This window comes from Plodia interpunctella, chromosome 2 (genome assembly GCF_027563975.2).
Source record: "Plodia interpunctella isolate USDA-ARS_2022_Savannah chromosome 2, ilPloInte3.2, whole genome shotgun sequence".
Taxonomy (NCBI): Eukaryota; Metazoa; Arthropoda; class Insecta; order Lepidoptera; family Pyralidae; genus Plodia; species Plodia interpunctella.
Window position 1 is genome coordinate 8,164,119 of NC_071295.1, and position 24,981 is coordinate 8,189,099.

The following is a 24,981-nucleotide window of genomic DNA, read 5'->3' on the forward strand; positions in this document are numbered from 1 at the left end:
ACAAAAGTTAAAAGTAGTAAGTATAAATAGGCTTACGCTATCATTACGACTGTAGGTATCATCCAATGGTTAGGTATTGTGACTGCTATGCGATATAACTTTATTTTACGTTATATTTTTTATAAAAATTAGCGTCCATAAAATTTTATATCAACTAGAAGAACTGATTTGGTTCAATAGATTTTGTATCTTTGTCTTTAATGCTATGTTTACAGGGAGCAAACGAATTTAAATGAATGAAAGTCTTATCGAATTTTATTTATTATTTTAGCAGACGGTGAAATTCTGAAACAAAAGGAGACAGATGTAGCCACTGACTACCCTTCATTGGTTCGGTGTAGACATAGTATAACATCAGTTATTATATGAAAATTATAACCATCATCTAATCAACCATTTAATCGCCCCCAATGTTGTTCACTGGATGGATACGAAGAAAAAAATGGTATTTTTATGAAATGCGTAAGCTCATTGACGTATTAAAATTTTTTGAATATGAGTTCTCCATAAATTGTTATCATAATAAATCATTGCAGGAAAAGCTAATATTGTGGCAATATTACATATCGCATGAATGAATATATTTCTATAAAATATATTATAAACAAATATGAAATTCGTGCTAAAGGTTGTTGCTATTGTATGACAAAGTTAATAAGTTTAATATGCGATTTGGATCTGGTTGATTTACCAGTCAACTTTTGTTCAAGTAGTTTTAAAAAACAATAATTTAAATTAGGCTTTTAATTCTATTTTCAGTCAGATCAAAAACTTTTGAACCAATACATATTCACTACGTATAAAAATATGAATTTCAAAATATCTATGAAAATCAATGAATTGAAGTAATTCTCGTGAAATCAATTTACAAAAATAGCCAATAAAATTGTATCTATTTGTACCCCTCACCATCAGAGCAGCTGGTTTATATAATGGTTATATATGAAGTTATATGCAGGTATATGTATAAAGGTTAATGATTTAAGCAATGTATATTATTAGTGGGAAAATGTTTTTCATCTAAATAACTATTGGTATACTATAACAATATCCCGAATAAAATTAACGACATATAATTATTTGAAATTAGTATCTATATTGCTCATATTTGTACAAAGTTTTCATCAAGTATTGGTGTTCTAATTCAGAAAATATATAATATACTATATAATTACACATGAGTTCTAATAATATTCATTAGTACTGAACTTCTTTTTACAAAGCACTTAATCGTATTTGAGTACCCATATTTCAGAGGAACTAGTAAACAAAATAATACTTGGATACAAAAAACATCCCTACTATACAGTCCAAAGAACTCGATTCTATCTGTAACATAAGTACAAAATGGAGAGTTATATATCTAATTAATGTCTTCTCGCACTGGTTCGTATATTTACACCACTATATACAAAGCTATCACATATTACAATTTCAATCGTATCACTATTTACATTATTGCATATTCAATTGTTCAATGTTCATTGTCTATTTGACGATACACTAGTTTAGTCATGTAATGCTGCAAAGAAAATATATTCGCCATATTGTCCTTTGCGCAAACCTTATGTTAGACGTACACTATGTGTGGCTTTTCTGGTGTCCGATGAGGAGGAATAGTCTCATACGCGAACTGTTGATAAATGTGTTCCTCACTGTCCTCTTGATAGTAAGGATTCTTATCGACACTGTGCCAAGGAGGATTGAGCGAATGGAAGTTATTCGTAACAGATGACCCAATCATTAGATACCGATCTACTTCTCGTTTATTTTCCTGTTCTCGACTCCGCGTTGAGTAACCTAAACCATTACCTAATTTTGACACATCACCATTTAACATGACACTTGTCATTACTTGTTTTGACTTGTCCCCTTTGCACTTTTTCAAAGGTCCCATAAAGTACAAAACACCTCCCACCACGCTTATTACAATACTCACTGTTAGCACCACTACCGCCACAATCACCCACCCACTTGAGCACCCGAATTCTGATTCCGGAATTTGAACAAACAGAACTCCATTTAAATGAGCAGGTCCAGCACATTTCACGTCTTCTTCATCAATCTTGAGCGTTAAACTGTCATTTCCAGCTCTCTTGCTATTGATTTCACTTTCTCTTCCAAGTTTCCACAGCCATAACAATGAACAATTACAGATGAAGGGATTTCCAGATATTTCCAACTCTTGCAGCCGGTCGATTGGGAAATGAGAAGCTTCAAGAGTCTCCAAAGCGTTATTTCTCATGTAAATGTGGGTTAGTTTAGGATTTCCATGGAACAATCTCGAAGGGACCTCCCCCACTTTCAAGTTTTCATTCATCCATATCTTTTGTAGATTTATATTGTCGACAAATGCTCTCGAGTCAATTTTATCAAGATCATAAAGTCTGCTAAGATGTAAATGTTTTAAATGGAACAGACTTTGAAAAGATAAAGCTGTTATGTTTTGGAAAAAGTTGCCACTGAGGTAGAGATGTGACAAATTTGAAAGCTTCGATATAGCTGATGTAGGTATTGTTGTCATATTGTTGTCACTGAGATCCAAATGTCGTAATGATGGCAAATTGTGGAATCCTAATTGGTCTATTTCTTCAATGATATTGCTATTTAAATCTAAGTGCTTCAATTCCTTTAAATACGGCATACCATGTCTGGGAACTCGTTGTATTAAATTTTCTGATAAATCTAGAATCTCTAAGTGAACAACGAAGAAAAGGTTTGCAGACGGTATGTCCAATATGGAATTGTTCCGAAGCGATAAAATCTTCAACGTCGACAGGGGCTCGAATGAATCCGGTTGGAAACTCACTAGCTTATTGTTTGATAGATCAAGCCTCTCTAGTACTGATAAATCTTTGAAAGTCTGCGCATGGACATTTGATATCATATTGTTGGATAAATCTAAATCGACCAGCTTCCTCAGTCCGATGAATGTGTCCTTATCTAGATGTTTCAGGAGATTGTGACTCAAGTTAAGATGAGTCATTTCCATGTTATTCTCGAAGTTTTTACTACCTAAGTCTTGTATTTTGTTGTATGACATGTCTAAGACAGTGAGTTGTGTGTAGAACGCGAAGGTGTAGAGAAGATTGTTGATGACATTGTGCGTTAAGTTTATATGAGTGGCTTCTGGATTGAGTTGTATGGGGACTATTTCGAGGCCTGCGTTCGCGCAGGATGCAGCACGTAGCGCGTCGTCGCATGCGCATCGCGCTGGGCACAGCGTGCGTGCCGCCGCGCCCCACGACCATGCCACCACTACCACCCACCAGCGCCACTTCGCTACGCCGCGTGAGCCCATAACATCTCATGTAAGTACCACTGGGAACCTGAAATAGAAGAAAAACAAGAATTAGTTTTATTTAAGAATATTTATTTTAGTTTCTAACAAACAAAAAAGTATCATAATAGTAATATATGAATTCAAAATGTTAATGAGAACTAAGAATATTTATATTTATAAAATAGCATAAATAAATTAAAATTACAAACGCATCTACTGAAAACTACTTTATTCTAAACAAAGACCGTAATTTTCAAACAAAATATTATGAGCATGAAACGAATATCTTGGTTCTACAAAGTACATGAAATCTAGTTTATTTTTCGCGTAATTTATTGTTATCATAAAATCCGGCTTCTCCCTAAGGACGCATACCCTCACCACACTGCGAGAGAAAAGTAAAAATATACAACATTATCACACGCCGAAATCTTAATATAATTTCTGGCGAAAACTGCAGATAACAAATGTGCCTCTCCGCAATTTGTATGAGGGGGAATGGAATTGTTTGATCCAAATTAGGCCGATAAGAGACGTGCCACGCTGGCGAAACGGTGGTCGCCTAGGCGAGGAACGGAAACTTTTTTATTATCTTTTGTTATTCCATCACATAGAACGACATAAGTTTCATTATTTAGCTGTATTACATTGTAGCCATACTCAACGATCGTCTGTGAATGATTTATAGACAATTTTATACTTTTCTTTCGAGATCTATAAAGATTTTCATTAATAATATAGCTATGAAGATTTTCGTAGATATAACATATACAGTATCAAATTGTACGGTTTACAACGGAGAGTATCATTATTAATTGTCCCGCATTTAAGACGTTCCCGGTGAACGGGAAACTAGCGGCTAGCACCCGCCGCTAATCCTCCTTCGCCCGAGCAACTCTACAATGCCTCCTAAAATGTTCGTCGATTTAACAAAGGAGCATTTGGTACTTTAAATTAAATGTTCGGCTTTACAATTCGATGGAATGTATAATGAATAGCGCCGTAACATCTGTTAACGAAGGCGAACGATCTCGAAAGTTTTCACGCGCAGGAATAACTAATTGCGAAGGTCGGAATTCAATTTATGGCTTCTAGTGCGCCTCCCGTGAGATCACGCCATGCTAAAGTATTAATAATGCAAAACAGTGTCACGGAAAGTTTTTGGTTCGAAATGCAAATTAAATTAGGAAACAAAGTTGTGAGTTGAGATGGTTCCCGCTTTATCATTTATTGTCGGCTGTATTATGCTAAGTGATTAACAAACAACACCCATTTTAACAACATAAATACAAGGCAGTAAACGAGAGGAGCTGAATTTGTAAAGTACGTAATAGGAATAATAAAGAGCGATGTAATTTTGAAGCAAGTAGACGAAGAAAAAGAAATCGAGTTAGTGATTCAAACGCTTTGTTCGCAGCACCTTCTGGAATTAACTTCTATTGGAGTTGTCTTTTTGTGTCTCAGAAAGCGTTTCAATTAACAGCGCGAGAAGACGTCTATCCCTCGGTAACCCAATACCGTCGGCTGAGGGGATTACCCGGACCGTCAGAATTAGAGAAACCATATGGACGTACGCACATTCGATACAGTAGACAACCCGTATTAGACCGGTTTAATTCTGTTACATTCAAATGTATTCTAGATCAGGTGAACCGAAAAGATGCAAGTTTAATCATCGTTTTGGCGGTTCTCCCTTCTCAATAAGGTTTAATGGCACCTGTAGATTTATTTCCAAGATCAGGGAGTTGTAAGAATTCATTGAATTTTCTTAAACCTCTTTTAATATTTTTGCTTATAGAAAGTATAACAATAATAATATATTGTAAATACCTACGTCATTAATATCTTAAGTATATTAATGACGTTCATTATGACTACTTTTGAATTTTGTACACTTTCAATAGTTTCAAATTTTAGGTGGTCTGTTGAATGATAACATTTTTTGAGTTCAGAGGGTCGCTAGTTTGTTGTAAAAATTGACTGAACACCTAATAAAAAAGTAAAGTCTCGTACAAAAGATGGCAAATCGAGGGCACGCCCTCCATTTCCGAGCCTAAACTGCTCTGCCCGTACTCTTTTGTCTTTTAATTTCCTGTCCGGAGTGCGCTCCCATCGTGAATTTCGCTTTCGTGGGCTTCGTTAACTTGTATCAGCCTTTGTTGTTGCCTATTGAACTTTTCCATTACCGACGTCATCGATTGAAACCGGTAAATTCGTTGGAAAATTTTTGTCAAATGAACAAGTGACTTGGCGAACTCTCATTTTCCTTTCGCAGTATTCACCGTATGTTTTCAAGTTTTTGTTTTGCGGATTTTTCTGTTAAAGCTCGAGCTCAAGATGTAAATTAAATATTTCCTTGTCGAAAAATTAGAGTATAACAGCATTTAGAATCCGGATTTTAACAAATTGTACCGGACTTTTCTTTTGGTTTGCTACTGCTCGGCTAATTTTATTTTGAATAACAGAAGTTTCATGATCGAATTTATTTTTCTGTTCCATTCCATTATACTTGCCGCTATCGGTTTCACATTTGAATCCAGTTCGGGGTGAATGACTTCGGGAACGCCGATCCTGGGTGTAAACCGACCTTCATAATTATGCCATAACATCTAAACACCATTGAAAGCGCGCGGCGGGCGCTCCTAATAATTTATTATTACAGTTTCCGTCCTCTCTCAATTCAATATTAAAGGTCCTGGCACACGAATCCTTTCGTATTAATGTCGATGGTAGTCATCGAATCCATTTAAATTATTAGAGAAACTATCGTTTCGGGGCGGGCTAATTGTGGGCGGCGTAGTTAGGACGAACGGTTCCACTAAAGTTATCACGGTGTTAATACAACTTGAGATGTTACTGCTCTAAGGAGGGTTTACGAGGGGGAGCCGAGACAATAAAAGCAGTGTAAAAGTCGGCTAACCGCTCTCTCGCTCCCCAAGAAAATACCCAGTTCTCTTCAGTTTTATGAGTTGTGTGAGTCGCGATGCCGTTTTTAAAACAGTAACCACGGTTTAACCGAAACTTTACTCAACGTATTGAATAGATGCTTTTGCTCTTGGTCCTTAGAGTTTGAACAACTGTATTTTTACAACCACAATTTGAACTGAAAGTATCACGCTATTTTGCTCACTATACGTTCTTACACTATTATAAAAGTCTATGTATTATATATGTACAATATGGATGCTTTTTGGGTCTTGTAACCTACCAATAATATCGTTATTAAATTGTTTCTGAAAATGTTGTCATCGCCATCCACATAATTTATCAAAGACTGTCATTCTCAACGAGATATCTTGAATTTCATTTTTTTTTCATTTCTTCTATACAATTATTATTTTTAATTTATCTTAATTCAATGCGAATTTTGTTTATTTACTCACTCTAATACACTATGTATTTGATGTGGGTGTGTGAGTGACTATAATGAGAAAACTTGGTCGGAGGAGTAACGGGAGGGCAGCAAAAAGTAAACGGACTGGCGTTCAATTCCAAGCCCTCTTCAATGTATTGGCTGAACTGGATTAGTTTTTATTCACTCACATATCTTAGACATCCGCATTTACTGCTATAAAAATCTTTACTTTTAGATATTGCTCTACAGTTTAACACTTCAGTTATTGGTTTTTTAACTACATGAGTAAATTTCAACATTAATTATAATTACATAATAGAGGTATTGTAATATCTGTATATATTACAATATGCATGCGCGTAAATTCATCCAAATTTGCAATTAATTTGAGTAAGTTAATATCAGTTCACTCTACATAAAATTCAACAAACACAAATATGGCTGGCACCTAGAATAGATCATTCAGCATATTGCACCCACGAACAAGTCCGACTGTTCGTGAATACTTTTCATTAGCAGCAGTTATAACAGCTAAATGGGCAATTATCCGGGTTTTAATTAAGCGAACATTAAGGAATGATTAGCAACGTGTCCGCGCCCAAACAAATTTAATATCACCGCGCCTGTCGATAGTTCAGCTATTGATTTTGCAATCAAATGCCGATTAGACGTTGCCAACTTCTCGATTGTAATCTGATTATTATTAATAAATTCATAAAGATTGATTTTGCAAATTTATCTGTTTTAATACGTATATATATATATACATACATAACTTAGAGTAAAAGCTTGAAATGCCTGTCAACTTTAGTGTGACGAAAAAAGTATTTTTGTAGTGGTAACATCATAGTCCAAAATAGTCTTTGTAAGCTCAGCTGTTTGACTCACTATTTTAACACCTTTAAATATTATTTAAATATTCAAAGACATGTTTCAGACGACTCGGCTATTTATGTCTTCCTATTACCTTAATGTGTAACGTTAACTAAAGAACTCGAAATGTCAGGTCGTTACGTTCACAATACGTGGCGTCGCCACAAAATATCTCCGTTCAGAGTTCCCCAACACTGGCTTACAGCGGGGAAAATAAAAAAAGAAGTTTATCGTACAAAACGTCTACACAATTCCATTTTCTCTTTCACCGACAGAGCGGGTCTTAGTGAATCAGGGTTCTGTATGGGCGCCTTTATAAACGCAATAATGAGGAGTGCTAAGGCGGCATTCAGGCGAGCCCTGGCTAACGAGAGCGTCGATGAATTGCCATGAGCTGGATACAAAACTTGCCACTTGGCTTCTAATGGTGAACGCGATATGGCGCGCCTTCAAAGGGCTCTGAGCAAGGCAACGGTTGGATTATTCCTGATGTATTAAAAATATAGGCTTAGTTAAAATTCGATCGTATTCGTTGTAACTTTTGTAATGTGACCTACAAATAAATTTCAAGCCAGACTGTACAGAAATAATAAATATTTACGAATATTCTTGTTCTGTAATACGTTACAGAACGTCAAAAACAAATATCACTTTGTTTTTAGTTAATATTAAGGTTTTCAATAATGCAGAAGACAGCTTTAACTTTGAACCTTTTGATGTAAATGTGACCTACTATACGATTAAGGGCAACAGAACAAAGTAACAAGTAAATATTAAAAGCTCATAGCGAAATGTTACTTTTTGTTTTAATAATATTTTACGATCCAGACGGCCCAGTCTGGAGCGACATGTAGTGGTAAATTCGCTTTATGAAGTTGCTTTATCCCAAGAGCTTTCAGCAATACACGTTAGTTTTCCGTGCCGTAGTCTAGACCACACGTCTACGGTTTGCTGTAGACGGGTTTGAAACTTCGCCGATTTTACTCTAAAATAAAAGTAAGCAGCTGCTGTGAATTGTTTCCGTATTAAGATCCTTTGAGAAATGGGGTCGATAATGATATTTAAAGTGGGATATTTGCATCTGAGTAAGTTAAGTTTGGCTGGATAAGGTTAAGAGGCGTTCTATTTCGGATAAATTGTCGCAAAGCTGCAAATGAGGTGCTTACGTCGGTGATATCGTGCGGATCGCCCGCTAAGCCCACAGAACGGTCTCCGCGCAAATGAAGACGGCGCTCGTCTAAGGAATACGGCGAAATTAGTCAATCCTATCCCAGCAATCTCCTGCGAAGTTGGTGAGGCTGAATAATGAAATTGCTCGTCGAAACTGCGGATAGGCGCTATCGAGGCCGCGCCCACTAGAACTCAACAGCCAGCCCAAGCGAAAATCCCACGGCTTCCTTCAGATATCTACAGGCTCTTTTAGGGTTATTAGATGGAGTGGTTTTAGGGAAATGAGTCGGTGAATAAATCTATTATTCACGCGGGGATAAAAAAATCTGTTTTCGTAAGTAAAAAGTACCCGTAGATAAGTAATATGGGCTCATATATTGTCTTCATTGAGGCGTTGTGAGCTCGGAACCGTTATTCGGACAGATAAAATCCATGCTCTTACGAATTGCCAATAAGGGGAAATTGTGGTAGAGTAGTTAATAATGCCGAACGGTTTCTTGAATGTATACTGTAGCACTAGAACGAATTGGTAATAACACAATGGTAAATAAATTTGTTTTGTTGCGTGTTAAATCCAACCGGATTTACCAGGCTTTATAAAACTCGTTCAATGTAAATAGAACATTTTTATTTCAGAATCAACGTTTCATGAAATTACACGAGCATAAAATATTATAGAAAACTAAAACACAGGCTTTATCCGTTTGCACAAAGCCCGGTGCAGAAGTATATAGATTTAAGCTCAGTAGAGACTGCAAGTGCAACTTGCAGCAAATCCTGCGTTGCGTTCTTATTCCATATTGCATCATGCCGGGGATTCGCCTGCCGTAACGTATTCTGAGCAACGATAGTGATTGCAAAAGACTGTCAGTAAAATTGGACTTTTTGAGTTGAATTAAAAATATATATAGAATTATAAATTATTGCATTATAAGATCTAATAGTTTGTGTTCTTTCACAGCGAATAATCTTTAATTATCCTTTGATATTTTTTTATTAATAATACTTTGCAGATTGCAATCTAGTAGTATATTAGTTTTTATCGAGCACATGAAAAGTAGAACAATATCTTAATTTATTAGTAAATTTACTATCAATCCAAAAGATGGCTGCTGATTTGGAGGCAACAGATGTAACTGTAATATGCTTCCGTGAAGAATCTGCGAAATTCAGGCACGAGCTAAAACTTGAGACAATATTTCACATCACTAGCCGGTTTGAACCGGGGGTTACGCCGCGACGTAATGCGTTTTATGAATGAATGAGCGAATGAAAGGGAGGATTTCACTTCCGACTAACCATTGGTTTGAGCAAAAGCGCATTCGGTTTCTTTTTACACTCTGACGTTTTGAAAGAACTCTTTTGACTGCGGCGCGCGATAACTTTATCCCTTCTTTAGTGTTGTGCTCACCTCAGCAATTTTATCCCGTTGTTTTGATTAAACTTATAAGTTAATGTTGTTTTACTGGATGTTTCATGATGATTCTTTTAGAAGATTATTCTAGAAGCAGAAAACATTTCGTCTGCAAGCTGATGTGAATATAGCGTGTAGTCTCGTAGTTGAAATTCGCGTGGTGTCAAGGAATCATTTGTTTTGTTGCACTTTTATTTCAGGTTATAAAACTTTCTAGCAGCTATCTTCATAAACTTGATAAGCTTGTAAAATGTACTAGTCAAGTAAATACTAAAACAGAAAAGGTTGTTATTTACTGAAAATAAAATACCGTTTACAAAAAATACATCTTCACGTACTTTTTCATGTCCAAAATTGAATTAATAATTCTAACATCTATTATCTAATACTTGAGGAGGAAAAGGAGTTCAGAATTGTGACCGTTTTAATTTAAAATTGAATGCTAGCTGAAACTCCAAAGTCGACCCAAACAAACTAAAGGTTTAATGGGCTCATGTGAAATCAAACCGTTTTAGGCTGAATGTATTGGGCATTTATTAATCAGTGGGCCTTCAAACGAGATGGTCAAAGGCTAGACGAGTAGATTAATTCGATTGGGATGGACGCTTTGATTGCGTTGCGATTGCAAGACCAAAAGTGTTTTCTCTGCGCGTTCTAATTTATTGATAAGATCTGGACAGGCGACGGCAGAAATGTTTCAATTATAATATTTTATTTAAACTATTTTATTTGAGAGATATAATAATAGGTAATTAACAAATTATTGATTTTTTTAATGTACAATCAATGCATTATCAGGTAAGAAATTAATTCTGCATGTTTCTATTTTGTAAAGTGAGCAGATTAATAGTAAATTCAATTTTTCGCTATTAACAAAGGATTAGACCATAAAATATGATATGTATGTAAGGTAATTAAAATGCTGTTTATTGTACATGTATCCTCAAAAATATTTTTAAGATTGTATGTAGGATTGTATGTGCAGTAATAAAATTTATGCCATTAAAAACATGCTGTACAAAACCCAAGTCAGCTCAGTTTTTCTACCGTAAAAAGTTGTGAGATCCATGTTACCAAGTCGATTAATTTATTTAGTACCTCTGTACCCTACTTAAAGGGACCTAACCTACCTTCTGTCTTAAGTTATTACGCAATATAAACAGAAGCATGAATCCATGTCTTCAACTTTTAATAGAAAAGGACAAAGAATAGCATTCTTGTCATTCAGACATTCTTTAAATCACTGACGGTTTCCGTTTTTCTGCTGATGAATGCTGCGTCTGCGCAAGTACCGTAACACGAGTGTGTAGTATGTTTACGATGCGTACTTGACAGCTGTTTCCTGCGGATGCTTTCATAATCTTGTACTTTTAATTGTGAAAAAAATAATGAACGAACGTTTATTGTGGAAAAAAAACAACCCCATAAAAAAAACAATCAAAATCAAAACTACAAGCAAGTAGACAAAAACAATAAATAGCAAATTCCAGTAAAAAAGTTTTACAACCGAAAGTGAGCAAGCAGAGTTATCACAAGTGATATACTATGGGTTAAGTTCGGCAAATGTTAAATATTATTTTAATATAAATGGAATCTCAGACTATGAATTACGACCAGGATTTATTCCATTTAGTAAGAAACAAGATATAAAGTGAAAAGTGACAGAAATTGTGTAGGTATACTTAATACAGGTGTTTAATAATGTGAAAAATCATTAATAGCCATCGATTTCAATCTGAGCGAAGAACTAGATGGGAAATTAATAGACGGTCAGCAATCTCAAGACGCAATAAGTAAATAACGAATGTTGGAATGAAGTTCTATTTAGGAGAAATGAGCAACGGACGGCCGGGCGTTAAACTATTCGGTCTGGTGTTAAACTCATCTTATAGCTATTTACGCCAGGCGTTAACATTTTTTCCCGGCGTAAACCCATCTCTAGCAGCTACGGAGTACAATATTCCGTGACTATCAGTAGTAAAACACATTAAACGATCCGATTCGAATTACCACGGTCGAAATCGAAACCTCTTTCCCACGGATTTATAGTAAACACAATACATGTCCATATCTGGAGCTGGGATAATAAAGTAAAGCAATTATTTTATTACTCCCATCTACCATTTATATTGATAAAACAATATTTTATGAGATAGACAGAATGCAGAATCAGGATGACTGGTTTTCAATCAATACACTGCCAATTTTTAATTCTATGCCTTATCTAATTATGAATGGATGTGATATATATTTTTGTGCTATATTAGGACTTTTGAATTCAATACGCAAAGAATACAACAAACATTTTATTTCAAAATGTAAATCAACATTACTTCGTAACTTATGAATCATCTGCGCCCAGAACTCCATTGCCTTGATATTTTTAGGGTTAATAAGTTAATTCAATTCTCATTTCAAATTCCATCACAGCACATCTAGCAGATTTTTCCATATGGAGTAACAAACATAGACACATCAAAAATTTTGAATAATATTAGTAGAAAGTAGTATTACTGTACGTGATTCTAACACCAATTGTAGACTCCCACGAAATATGTCTACTTCAGTGGCCACAGGCCGTTATTCGATATAATCTTTGGGATGCATTGCCCCACGCTAATATCGGATATCCAGCGTCATCATAGTGTATTCTAAATAGATGCCGGTAGGTTAACCCAACCATGAAAGTGCGGTTTCGGTGCGTGTGATGATCCATACAGTGAATAAATGCCGCATCTAAAATTGTTATGTCAATTTATATATAGTTCATGGAATTGTAGGCCTTACAAGTTTTTCTTGACATTTTAGTTAACTCATCTGTTTTAAAAACAAGTCTTTGTATTTTATTTGTTAGAAATTAATTCAATTTCGCGCGAGGATCATCCTATCGTTCCACAATCTCGACTTATTTCCTATCAATGACATTTATTCCAACTGTACCAATACATGAAATGGTGTATAGACCTAACTAATATTATAAATGCAAAAGTAAGTTTGTTTGTTACCTCTTCACGATTTATATACTCAAACATTCTTCTTGAAATTTTGCATATAGGTAAGTAGTTTGAAATATGGAGTAGGACATATCATCAAGGAAAATTTACGCGGGCGAAGCCGCGGGCAACAGCTAGTGTAAAATAAACTGATGAGAACAGAAATCGCAAAACAAAGGGTGGTTCTAACAACGTACCTTGCGGCAAACCACCACACGCGTCCGGTTTCAAATGTAGATTACACAAAGTTCTCAGCGTCTCGCTTCATTGCCGATGAAGAATACCCATACACTACCAATATAATCGTTTTGAGATTCGATACGACTCTGGTCGATCAACTATAGATATTTAATTACGAGCACGAAAGATTTTATTACTATATAATTGATCAAAACAGGTAAATCGCTTCAACTGGCCTTTTTGATGGAAATAAAATTATTTCGTTATTCTCGCACACCCTTACTTGTAATAAACAGATTCAACTACTAACTAGTAAATTAAAATTAGAATAGACTGTTATATTATATTATGAAATATTTTCTTAATTATGCTGATAAGTCTCTACTCTTGTTCTTCAAATAGCGGCTACGTAAGAGTTTCAAACAAAAACACATCAAAACAAACAAATAACTTTTTTTACGTCAACAAATGCTAACTACTAAGATTCTCACCAATATTATCTTTAAATAATAATGTAAGATCCAGACAAAATATCAAATAAAGCGTGTAATGGGTTTACCAAACCGTTTCATATAAAATACGAGATTGAACTTTCAATAAACGCGGGACACTATGAAAACAAAACAAAAAGTTTATTTGAGGTTGAGTTTTTTGTCGTATGTTTTTTGTTTTGCGGCCAGTGTTGTGGGAATTTAGGGCAGGTCGCTAAGGATAAAGTGATAGCTCCATGCGGAAAATTCGGACCCAAACTGTCTTGAACAACAGTCTTCAGTGGAAGCATTATTTATTGCTAATGTATGGGCCGTAGTTGTAAATCTGCTCAGTTATAACACTGGTTTATAAATTGGGTCAAGTTTTAAATTCACAGTACATTTAACAACTCGAAATGTAAAATGACTCATGTCCTGTGTTATTTATAAAATAGTTAAAGAATACTTTAAGCTAAAGTGTGCATGTCACACATAATTTGATATTGACAGAATAAGACAAAACATACTTTAGCTTGACCCTTCAGTTCCCATTCCACTTTCACTTTACTTATTAGCCATTTAATATTAATTTGGTTCCAAATTTATTTCTTGATTGACATACGTGAACTATTTAGTTAATGAAGAAATAATATTAGGTAACTATAGCATTCGATTTAACTGATGCTATTAATTAGGGCTATTAATATAACAATGAACTCCAATGAGTATATAATTCACAACGTTTTAAAGAATTCTTCACAAGCTAATTACTAGTCACAGTCTTAGGTTATGAGCTTAGTAGCTACTAAGCTCACAACAGGCTATGACTAGTACAAATACAGGCTACAACCACGCTGCATTCATACAACAAAGTAACTAGACGTCCCTAATGCCCCGCCCTATTCGAATTCACGTCAAGTCAACGTATTTGTAATTCAACGCGAAGTCCCATACCCACGTATTGTTTCACCAACTGCTTAAGGGCAAGCGCTTTGTGCCTTCATCTTTAAGTTTATGCAGTTACGCCTTTGCACTTTGAACCTTTCCTGTGTGCATGTTTGAAATATTTGTTTTATGTGCTGGAATTTATAAGCTTTTGTCTGAAGTGTCATTTTAATTTTAAATGAGACGATGGATAAAAGATAAAAACGTTAGCACCTTATGAAATAAATTTTACAAAAGAAACCTTAACGTAGGTAGGAGAAAAAAAATATATATATATTATTTTCAAGATCATTTATTGAGTGTAAATATTGACCCAATTTTGAAAAAAATTGAGTTCAGATTGTGCGGTTACGACATGTCGATTGGTCAATATTCAAAATGTTGATATATAATTTCGTCCAAACTTAATTATTTGCCTTTCAGCGCTCAACGCAAAAGGAAATATTCAATGTTTTAACCAAAGCAATCGGGACAGAATTGGTGTCCACGGAAATGCTTTGGTGTGATAGTGACAACTGTTAATTTGAATCATAATTTTTAAACTGTCAATTTTCAAAAGAAATTGCAATTATTATCAAAATAATTGAATATGACACGGGTAATATATACTAAAACAAATCGTTTTTAAAATTAATGAAAGTTTGAAAAGAAAGTTTGAACAAGATTTGTACGTATACAAAAAAAGTATATTTACAAAACGGATTTTACATTTTTTTGCCATTGCAATACCAAATAGAATGGTCAAGACTGATTCATAAACACAGTAGACAGTGCCCTAATTTATTGTCATCACTTTCTTAACAGAGTCAGGTAACTTCGCCTTTAAATAAAGGCGAATGTCTAGCAAATGGGCGTTGACAGAAAACTGAAATGTGTACCATTGTCCTGTTCGAAATCAATTTAACCTTTGATATATTCGCTCAGAGGCAGGAATTGGAAACAATTGGTATGAAATAAAAATGAGTACTAAACTTTGGCTCACTACGTCCCGATAAATGTCAGGCTATATTTGGTTATTTAAAACTGACATGAATTTCTTTCTAATATTATCAATTCAAAAATTAGAAAATGTGTATTGATGTTTTTAACTCACAAATTTAATGTAGACGCGACAACACGCTAGAAGGTGAAAAAAAATTTTAGATCAAAATTAGAGTAATTATACAATTTACACAACACATTATATCCAGACATTATATCCAGGAGTCTAGGCGCAATGGTTATGAAAATTTTACATTTTTCTTGCACACAGTTCTGTGGTTGAAATAACTGAAAATAATTGTGATAATTGGTAACGATTTTACCCTCAATTACTGTTGTTTCAAATTTAGAATAATCAATAACAACAACAGTATCACCTTCAAAACGCTCTCGGTTGTAAGTACCTAAAAAAATTAAGGTTATACAAACTTTGAAACACAAAGTATGGGTAAAATTATATTTGTGATCATAATTATATTGTCAAAAATATCATTTTTAATAGCTTTAAATTTTTCGATTATTTAATCCACATAATGTTTCAAAATAGTACACGCATTGCATTTACTTTTTTTCTTATAAAAGTTTTTATCAGCTGCCAGTGTCGGCGAACAATAAAACTGATATTTTTAGTCGATATGCGGCGCGCGGTTAAACTAAATCAGCTGTAAGATAAATCCTTTCTTTACGAAGATGACGAATGTTTCAGAGGTTCTGTTCATTACGAAGGGGACGTGTTAGAACAGGGCCGGCTTTATAGGACAATTTGCATTTACACGGGCCCAGGCAGATTACGCCGGTGCTTATCCGCTAGAAATGAGTCTGTCCTATGCCAAACAAGCTTTGTTTATGTGCCACTGTTTTCGCTCGTTCGTTTTGACGGCACGGTGCGGATTTTCAACGGACTTGTTTTATTTTTTTAAATATTGAAGTAATAATAAATAACAGCAAGCACATCCCATCCATCCAAGTGTACCTGAGTCCTAACGATCGTAATATTTCTTATAATTTACAAAATATATTTATGTTAACGCTCTGTGTAACCTACAAAATGGAATGAAGTATATTGCCTAATTTTATTGCTATAAACAAAAATTGGATATCTATGCTATGATCTTTGAAACGTTATCCAATTTTGCGTTCGCCATCACATATTTCAATATTATATATGATCAAATTAACTTTTTTATCACCCACGCATTCAATTTTGGAATATGATATTCCACTTTCTTTTGTTACTTGGATGAGCTCGTTCGTTAATATTGTTCTTGTTATGAAGCGATATTACATTAACCTGCCAGATTTTGTTGAAATATTCAGAGTTATTTTTTTTGTTCTCCCAGCTCCATTAATAATATTTTGTCAAGAAATTAACGTAAAATGCCAAACACGTTAGAGGAAGCTTTTGCCCACCTGTGGGACACAATAGCTCGAAAAAAATTACACATATACATTGTACAAAGTACGAAGTATTTTAGCTATATTTATAAATAAACTTATTTTATTTCAATACCGGTTTTTTTCCTTCAATAGGTAGTTTATAGCGTGGTTATTTTATGACCTCTCCGTTTGTATAGCAAACACTCCATGTCAGATTCAAAATGGCCTTCAGCCAAAACTGAATTTTAGCAACAATATCGACAGTGCTTTAGGGAACCCAATACACGTCCAAAATCCCAGTTGACCCACTTTCGAATAACCACCATTGAATGGGCTGACAAAAGCATGTCGATGCTAGAACATTATGTCTGCCGGGCAAGCCTCAATATAGTGATAAATTAACGTTTTACAGAAGTATAACTTGCCTAACTATTATGTGCACTATTTATGCATATAAAATTAAATATGTCTTACGTAGCGTAATAAATTAGATTACCTATGTATTCTATATTATCTGCCTAATTATTTAAAAAAATATTAAAAAATTAAAAAACTATTTTAGAACATTACTTTATCGGCATTACTATCAAACTAATATTTTCATTTACAGTCTCTCAAAATTTCATGGCATGCACATTATACAACTATTATGATTTTCATATAAAATAAAATTCATAGTCTAAATAAATTTATTCACGTCTCCTCGGTGTTTGAGATGTTAAATTGTGATATTAGTAACTTGATAACGTGTATTGATGTAACTTGCATATTTTACAAAGATATAAATCTGTGCAATTTTTATTTTACGACCCGCATCAGGCCGTTCTAGTCCAGAAACAACGAAGCAAGAATGGTGTATTATCTAGAGTGGCCTGGATGACCTAACTGTTAACCAATTACGTCCAGCGATTCTTAGAACGACCCATAACATTTTATGTTACCGCGTACTAGCGCCGCAGTTCGAACATTTTAATAATAAATATCGCTATAACGGAATTTAAAAGAATATACACGATAATTGCACTGCACTTTCTAGATACGATTCTAACAGTTCAAAAAAATATAAAACGATTATAGAATACGATAAAAGCGTTTTGTAATCTTACTTGGAATGCTCTGCTCTCATTGACCCAATTTGTATTATTTTATTCAAACGATTGCTTCATAATTATACGGATCATAAGCTTTCGAATACTAATTTGATGTTTTCAACGCTAATAACATTATTTGAATGTAATAAAATGCCGTGTGGGTGCCCGCTTAAGGCGCAAAGACATTTTATTGTAATTAACATACCATATCCAAATTATTGAGTTCGGTAGGGGCATAAATATTCATTGCGGATATCGTCCTATTTGCCGCGTTGCCGCCACTGCACATACTCGTAGGTCCTCGGATAGAACCGATACGAGACCCCTAATCAGGGAAATTGCTAAGTAATAGAGCTCAACTAAAATTTGTATGATAATGTAACTGGCACGTAGCATTTACGAGGGTTCCGTGTAAAAAGAACGGTGATTTTGCATCGTAAACATTCTTTGCATTCCTGAAAATTGAGTTTTTTTTTTTACAGAATAGCCAAGGACTCACACTGACTTTGTGAAAGTTTTTAAACTAAATTCAATATCATCATTTCAGAAATTTACAAGCTTAAAATAAAGTGAGTTCGTAATGGACAAAAAGCACAAAGGAACATTTTAAGATACAAAGTAAATGTTTCTGTGTTCATATCAAAAACAAACCAACTGACAATTAGAGCCATGCCCCATTGCTCAATCGTGCTCCGTTGCGCACGACGACGCAGCATATTATGGCTCCGTTGCACACCGTTGTTTTCTATAGATTTTGACATTGACGTACTTGACGTACATCGAAACTTCATACAATTTCTACTTTGTTCTGCGTTAATCCGTCAACAAATGTCAACGTGACGGTGCGCAACGGAACAATGTTCTATGTTGCTGATATTCTTGATGTTTTACTTCACGCTATCTTATTAAATGACACGACCTTTAGGAGTTATCTTAGTATCAACAGGGGCATAAAACCACAGAGAATATCAAGTGACCTATAATCACCAGTGTGGGAGATTTGCAATCTGCTGCACAACTACGAGTTTCTGAACCGTATATATATGTTTGGTGACCCAAATAGAGACGTTACGTTGACTTTTATAAAAAAGGTCGTATTTGTTCGATTTTTTATGTAAACGTAGCACAATTAGAATTAACATTTTATATGCGCCGGCGTTGCTCGTGTTTTTTCTTCTAGATAACTTCTTTTCTTGTGTTCGTTGCTCCATCGTTTGCCTAATTGTTGCCAACGTCAAGGTTGAGGGTACTCATATAGTAGGAAGGAAATAATCAAAAAGAATATTATACCAGTAGGTACCTTATACTATAGCATAACTAATTTTCCTGACAAGGCTAAAAATTACACTTGACATTTATCAAGTCATAAAAATTATATTAGCAAATTCATTTTCGCATTTCATAAATAAAATTTTTGGCTCTCGACCTCGTGATAAGTAACAACATGAAACTGTATGTGTTGATCAATTTAGCATTAATTTTATTCGTTTTAATTTTATTATTTCAGTTTCTGCAACATATGAAAATGGATTTGGTTATTTTTTGAAGAAAAATGCTTCATTGTTGCTCAATTATATATAATTTTCATAGTTCAACTTTTCAGTAATCTGTGAAAACTAGTATGCCGACTGAAGGTGTTACATGCGAGGTTTCGTGCCATTTCCATGCAATTTTGATATACAATCGACGGATTGACATTTGACAGAAGATTGTTACGTTCTTATGAAATTGTACCCTATTTTTTCTGTATTTCTTTCTAATATTGCGAATGTACTTATTGATTAAAGTCTGCAATGAAATTAAAAGCCTTAAAATATTTATTTACATTAATATAATTGTTGTTTTGTGTTTCAAATGACTTTAGATTTTAATTTAATGAAATTAACTGAAAATAAATAACCTCTGAAGTTAAATCGACCTTTACAATAGAGCCATTTATTTGTGACTTTGAAATTAAAAGACTTTTATTGTACAAAATTTCTTTCAGTAAATATTTTATGAAGCCATTACGCGTAATTATTTTTAAGTGAGATAAAATGTTACTATTTTACTGGACAAAGCTAGTTTTATTTTGTGCTTTGGTGTTAAATATGTAATGACTAGGGGCCCTGCCCAGCTTTGGTTGGGTAGGAACATAATAAATTATACGCCTAACCTTCCTCAAGATCACACTATCTATTGGTAAAACAGCATGAACAACGGCGCATTTTTTTTTCTAGTTTATCGCGAACAGGCGCGGCGAAGGACTTTGTTTTCTGATAGTTGTAAAATAATGTTCATTAGTAGGTATATTAATTATTATCATGAATATTAAATAATACTATTAATCAAATAATAATACTAACAATAACTTGGCAATACCAGACAGCGAATTCGATGAATTTTGCATCATACATTTTACATGGAATGAATGTTTATCAAATCGCAGCTTAGCCTCATCCCGAACATTCCGTCGTATGATTGACATATTGAAAGCCTCTCGCATACCGCTTTAATACGTCCATGGGGAGTGTCATTGAAAAATTGTTGGTCATTTTTTCCACCCCGATGTGTACTGCCATTACGTCCAGCATTGTATTGCGATATTTACTGATTGATTTATTTTCATTCGTATGATTTGTTGCCTTTTATGGAAACAGATGATTTTTTTTTGAGCAATGAATATGAACATCTTTATTCCGAAATAAAATATTCAAATCTTTTACACAGCTGGTGATGTTAATAAATTCATTGGTGATGTGGGTTTGGGGGATAATTTAAAAATAAATTATATTTTATTTGTTTTTTTTTTAATTTTGCCTGGCAGCTGGACATGTTGTAGCTCTTTAAAAATATATGTATATGAATCTCTAAAATTCTAGAAAAAATTAGGAATATAGTACAATAAATAACCCTTTTTAGTATATAATAAAAATATATGTACTATATTTACAATCTTAACTATACGCGCAAAATGCGACCATATCGCTATGAACAGCTTCTTTCAGACTTCTAACTTGTTTTATTATCCTTACATAATATAAATTAAAGTTCTCTGCCGCGTCTGTCTGTCTGTTCGCGATAAACTTAAAACTACTGCACGGATTCTCATGCGGTTTTCACCAACAGATAGTGTGATTACGGTGAAAGGTTTAGGTGTACGATTTATTATGATTTTAACCGAGCGAAGCCGGGACGGGCCGCCAGTTTTCTTACAAATCAGATCAATTAATTTATACTGACACACATGTTAATTGAAATCAAATAAGATTTAATTATTATGAATAGTTCTGTTGCCCGTCAGCTTGTTTTGTTTCCTTGAAAGCAGTGAAATAGTGAAACAAACTGTTGCAGGAAGCACTGTTTTTCAATCTCGGTGAAACATACAAATGTTTCCCATTTACAAAGCTCGGGCTTAGAGGAACGGGGCACAAATGGCGGGGCACAGGTGGTGTTTTATTGAAAAAAGATACAAATTACCCCCTTTCACTATGATTTCATGGCGGATTTACTGGACCAATGGGAAACAGATTATTTGCGACATCCTTGCAATTATTGTGACTAAATTCAAATAATTTGTTCAGAAATTAGACCTTTTTCTCGTCAATTTTTATATTTTAAAGTTAGATACCTATAAATATCAGGTAATTTATTCCGAAGTTTATAATACATATTATTCATTTCAATATTAATTCATGAACAATTAAACAGAAAGACAAAAAGAAACTTTTTTTAATATTTGTAACGGATAAGCTCCAAACACTACTGGATCTATTTCTAGGAAATCCTGCATAGCTTATATTATCCTTCGAGAATATTTGCAACAAAGTTATGTTTTAGTAATATATTCTCGAAGGAAGTCACGAGTGGGCGCTAGTTGTTTAAATTATTAGAATAAAAGTAGTTTCAAAAAAATTATGTCGATTTTGCCTCCATGCACAACATTTACTTTCATCTTTTGGTAAACATAAAAACAAAAGAGTGCGCATGTAAAAATAATTCATATTAAATGCAGGACATAAAAATCTGCATGCAAAATCTTTTGTTCCTAAACTGCATATTTGCGGAGCGCAGTCACCATAAAAAATGTGTAGTTTTACAATACGTACGTAATGCATAAATAAAAGAAAATATAGGTTTTATATGTGCCAAACATTATGTTTTATGATTAGGGCCTTTTTACTACTTATGTTTAAGAGATATAAAATTAATAACAGAAGAAAGAGAAAGCATGAGGTAGGTCGCACGTCTTTTTATAGTATAAAAAAAGTTAAGGTTTCAAATTAAGAGTATGAATTCATCAATACAACGATGTATTTTGAACATACTTCGAAATAACTCAGAATACATTGCGAATAACTTTATAAAATATTTTCGCTTTCTAAATTAAACCAGCTACAAGCATTTATACACATACGAGGTTAAAATCTAAATTTAAATTGACCGTAATTATCTACAGTACATGAGAATTTTCGTCCATATCGGTTTATATGGAACATTCTATTTATGTCTCCACCTTACGATCAAAGCTCCGAAAGGATTGGCGAGGTACCCGGTCGGTGGGAATAATTATACACACAGGTTATGTTTCGTACACGGAGATTTAGTTCCTCGTTCCTTTTACGAGAAACTAAAAGAATTTAACATTAATAGTCATAAATATCAATGAAAACCCTACTCCATACTTCAAACTACATATATATATATACAAAATTTCAAGAAGATTGATCGAGTAAATAGCGCCTTAAGAGGTAACAAACAAACTTTCGTATTTATAATATTAGTTATTATCTGGTAATAAAATAATTGACATATGCACATACCTAATAATAGGCGGGTAGCGTGATGTTATAATCTTCTTATAGTGGCAACCATGTGATTCAGTTTCTATATGCACCACAAAATAATCCTGAAACAAGAGAAACAAAAATTAAAGACAAAGTGTAATGACATTTAAAATAAACATCTAGTATTTTTTATTATAATTATACAGCTTACTAACTTATTAAGGGCATTAAAGATGGAAGTAAAGGGTTCCAGGAATAGAGGAAGACCTAAGAAGAAATGGATGGAGTGTGTCAAGGATAGTATGAACAGGAAAGGTTTATCAATGGATATGGCAAATGACACAACGAAATGGAAGGAACTTAAATACTGTGCCGTCTCCACATGAATGGAATAAGGTCAAGAAGAAGAAGAGGAAGACTAACTTATTAAAAATAAAATAAAATAAAATAAAATAAAATAAAATATTTTAATAGCTTAAAACTACTATAATTAAATTTTATTCATAGATACTGTATAATAATGATTATAGTACCAAGTAATCAGTACAAGAAAATTGCAGTTGTAAGTATAAAAAGTATGTCTTAAAACATAGATAAAACCCAGCTTCCCAAGGCTGTAAAGTAATAAAGAAAGCTAATGTAAATATTTAATTTACCCACGGAGTTTACTGCATATCAGTCAGTCAGTATAACCGTCATTATAAAATTACGATAAAAATGTATTGCTCTTACTATATTCAAACATAAAAAAGCAGTATTCTTTATAGGTCCTCATATTTCGATTTCTTCTTCATTCCTTTTAAATGAAAAGACTGCATAAAATGTTTGCACGAAAAAAATGCGTAAGCATCTTTTTTGTATAATATTTTTTCATGTAACTCAGAAATGTGACTGGGAATCGAATCGAACCATGACAGAATAGCAAAAGCCCGCATCAGTCGGATGTAAACGATAAAACTTCGGAAACAGGTTGAATTCTGAAACAAAACGCAGAAAATAGTCCCAGATGGCGCAGGTGTCCTCAGCAACTACACGTCTCCTAATCAAGCGGAAATGTGCGCTCTGCCGGTCCGGCCGATCGTCCGACCGGACCTGATCCAGGTCCGACGCACCTGAACGCGACTATCCGGAATCTGAATCGAATTCACATTCCCTCGACGGGAAATTTAGATTTTTGTTATTATCCCGATATCAACCCGACGGGTTACTTAAAAACTAGATAAGATAAAACAGAACAAAAGGTAACAAAAAGTACTCCGCTCTTACAATCAATTAAACAATGCGGGATTGCATCATGATCTCAAATTAATGTACTGGGCAGACAAAGAGCGTCCAGCTTATCAGAGAGAAAGCCAGCTATAGTCAGTCGGAAGCGCAAAACGCGAGCCGATGATGGTCGGATAACACCGAACATTCTTTTGTTTTCATTACGTGTAACAGCGGCTCGTTACCACAAAGATCTTCGTAAACCTTTTGACGTTTCGCTAAAAGGTTCATTTCGGCTGATTAATGTTGTAATTCCTCCAGTTGAGCGTACAAAAAAGACACTCGAAGCATTTATACGGTGACGGCTCGTGAGCGGGAGAAAAATGGGGGGAATTTATCTGAGCCGTGTATCGCGCGGGGCGGCCGACGGGCATCTATTTTAATACAAGCGCTGGTTAAAACGAAGGCAGTACCCATCAAAAATCAAAAAAGTATTTAAAAATAGTTTCTATTTCATTCCGCTCCAGGTAATACTATTTTGCACGGACCCTGTCGTAAAGAACTAAAAAGTTAAATTTAAATCAAGACTCAAAACCCTTTGATACATTGTTTTAAATTTAACTTATACTTATTTAGCTCGGACGAACAATTTATTTTTAAAGGTGAATAGATGTGACAGTTAGAAAAAAATACGTGAGACACCTGCCCTGCATACAAATATGCGGTGACTACTACTAAACGATAGTTTAAATTCCATATACCGACCACCCTCATAGCACGCGATTAATTGCATTAGTATGGGCCGATACAGCTGCTCAATCGATCGTTAGATAAGCTCAACTCGGTTAGGGGACCGCCATGGGGTTTTATGTCTTTA

The 24,981-nt window shown here is 34.3% G+C and overlaps 1 protein-coding gene across 2 annotated transcripts in view; it reads right to left on the reverse strand.

The window, feature by feature from the left end:
• Window positions 1-619: 619 nt before the first annotated feature.
• LOC128678173 (protein artichoke-like) overlaps window positions 620-24,981 on the reverse strand; it is a 60,781-nt gene continuing 36,419 nt past the window's right edge. For both annotated transcript variants that reach the window (XM_053759544.2, XM_053759533.2), the window contains 2 exons: window positions 22,935-23,020; window positions 620-3,329 (listed from right to left, as the gene is read on the reverse strand). In XM_053759544.2, the coding sequence (XP_053615519.1) occupies window positions 1,571-3,301 (1,731 nt within the window). In that variant the 5' untranslated portion in view covers window positions 3,302-3,329; window positions 22,935-23,020 and the 3' untranslated portion in view covers window positions 620-1,570. The remainder of the gene's footprint in view (window positions 3,330-22,934; window positions 23,021-24,981) is intronic.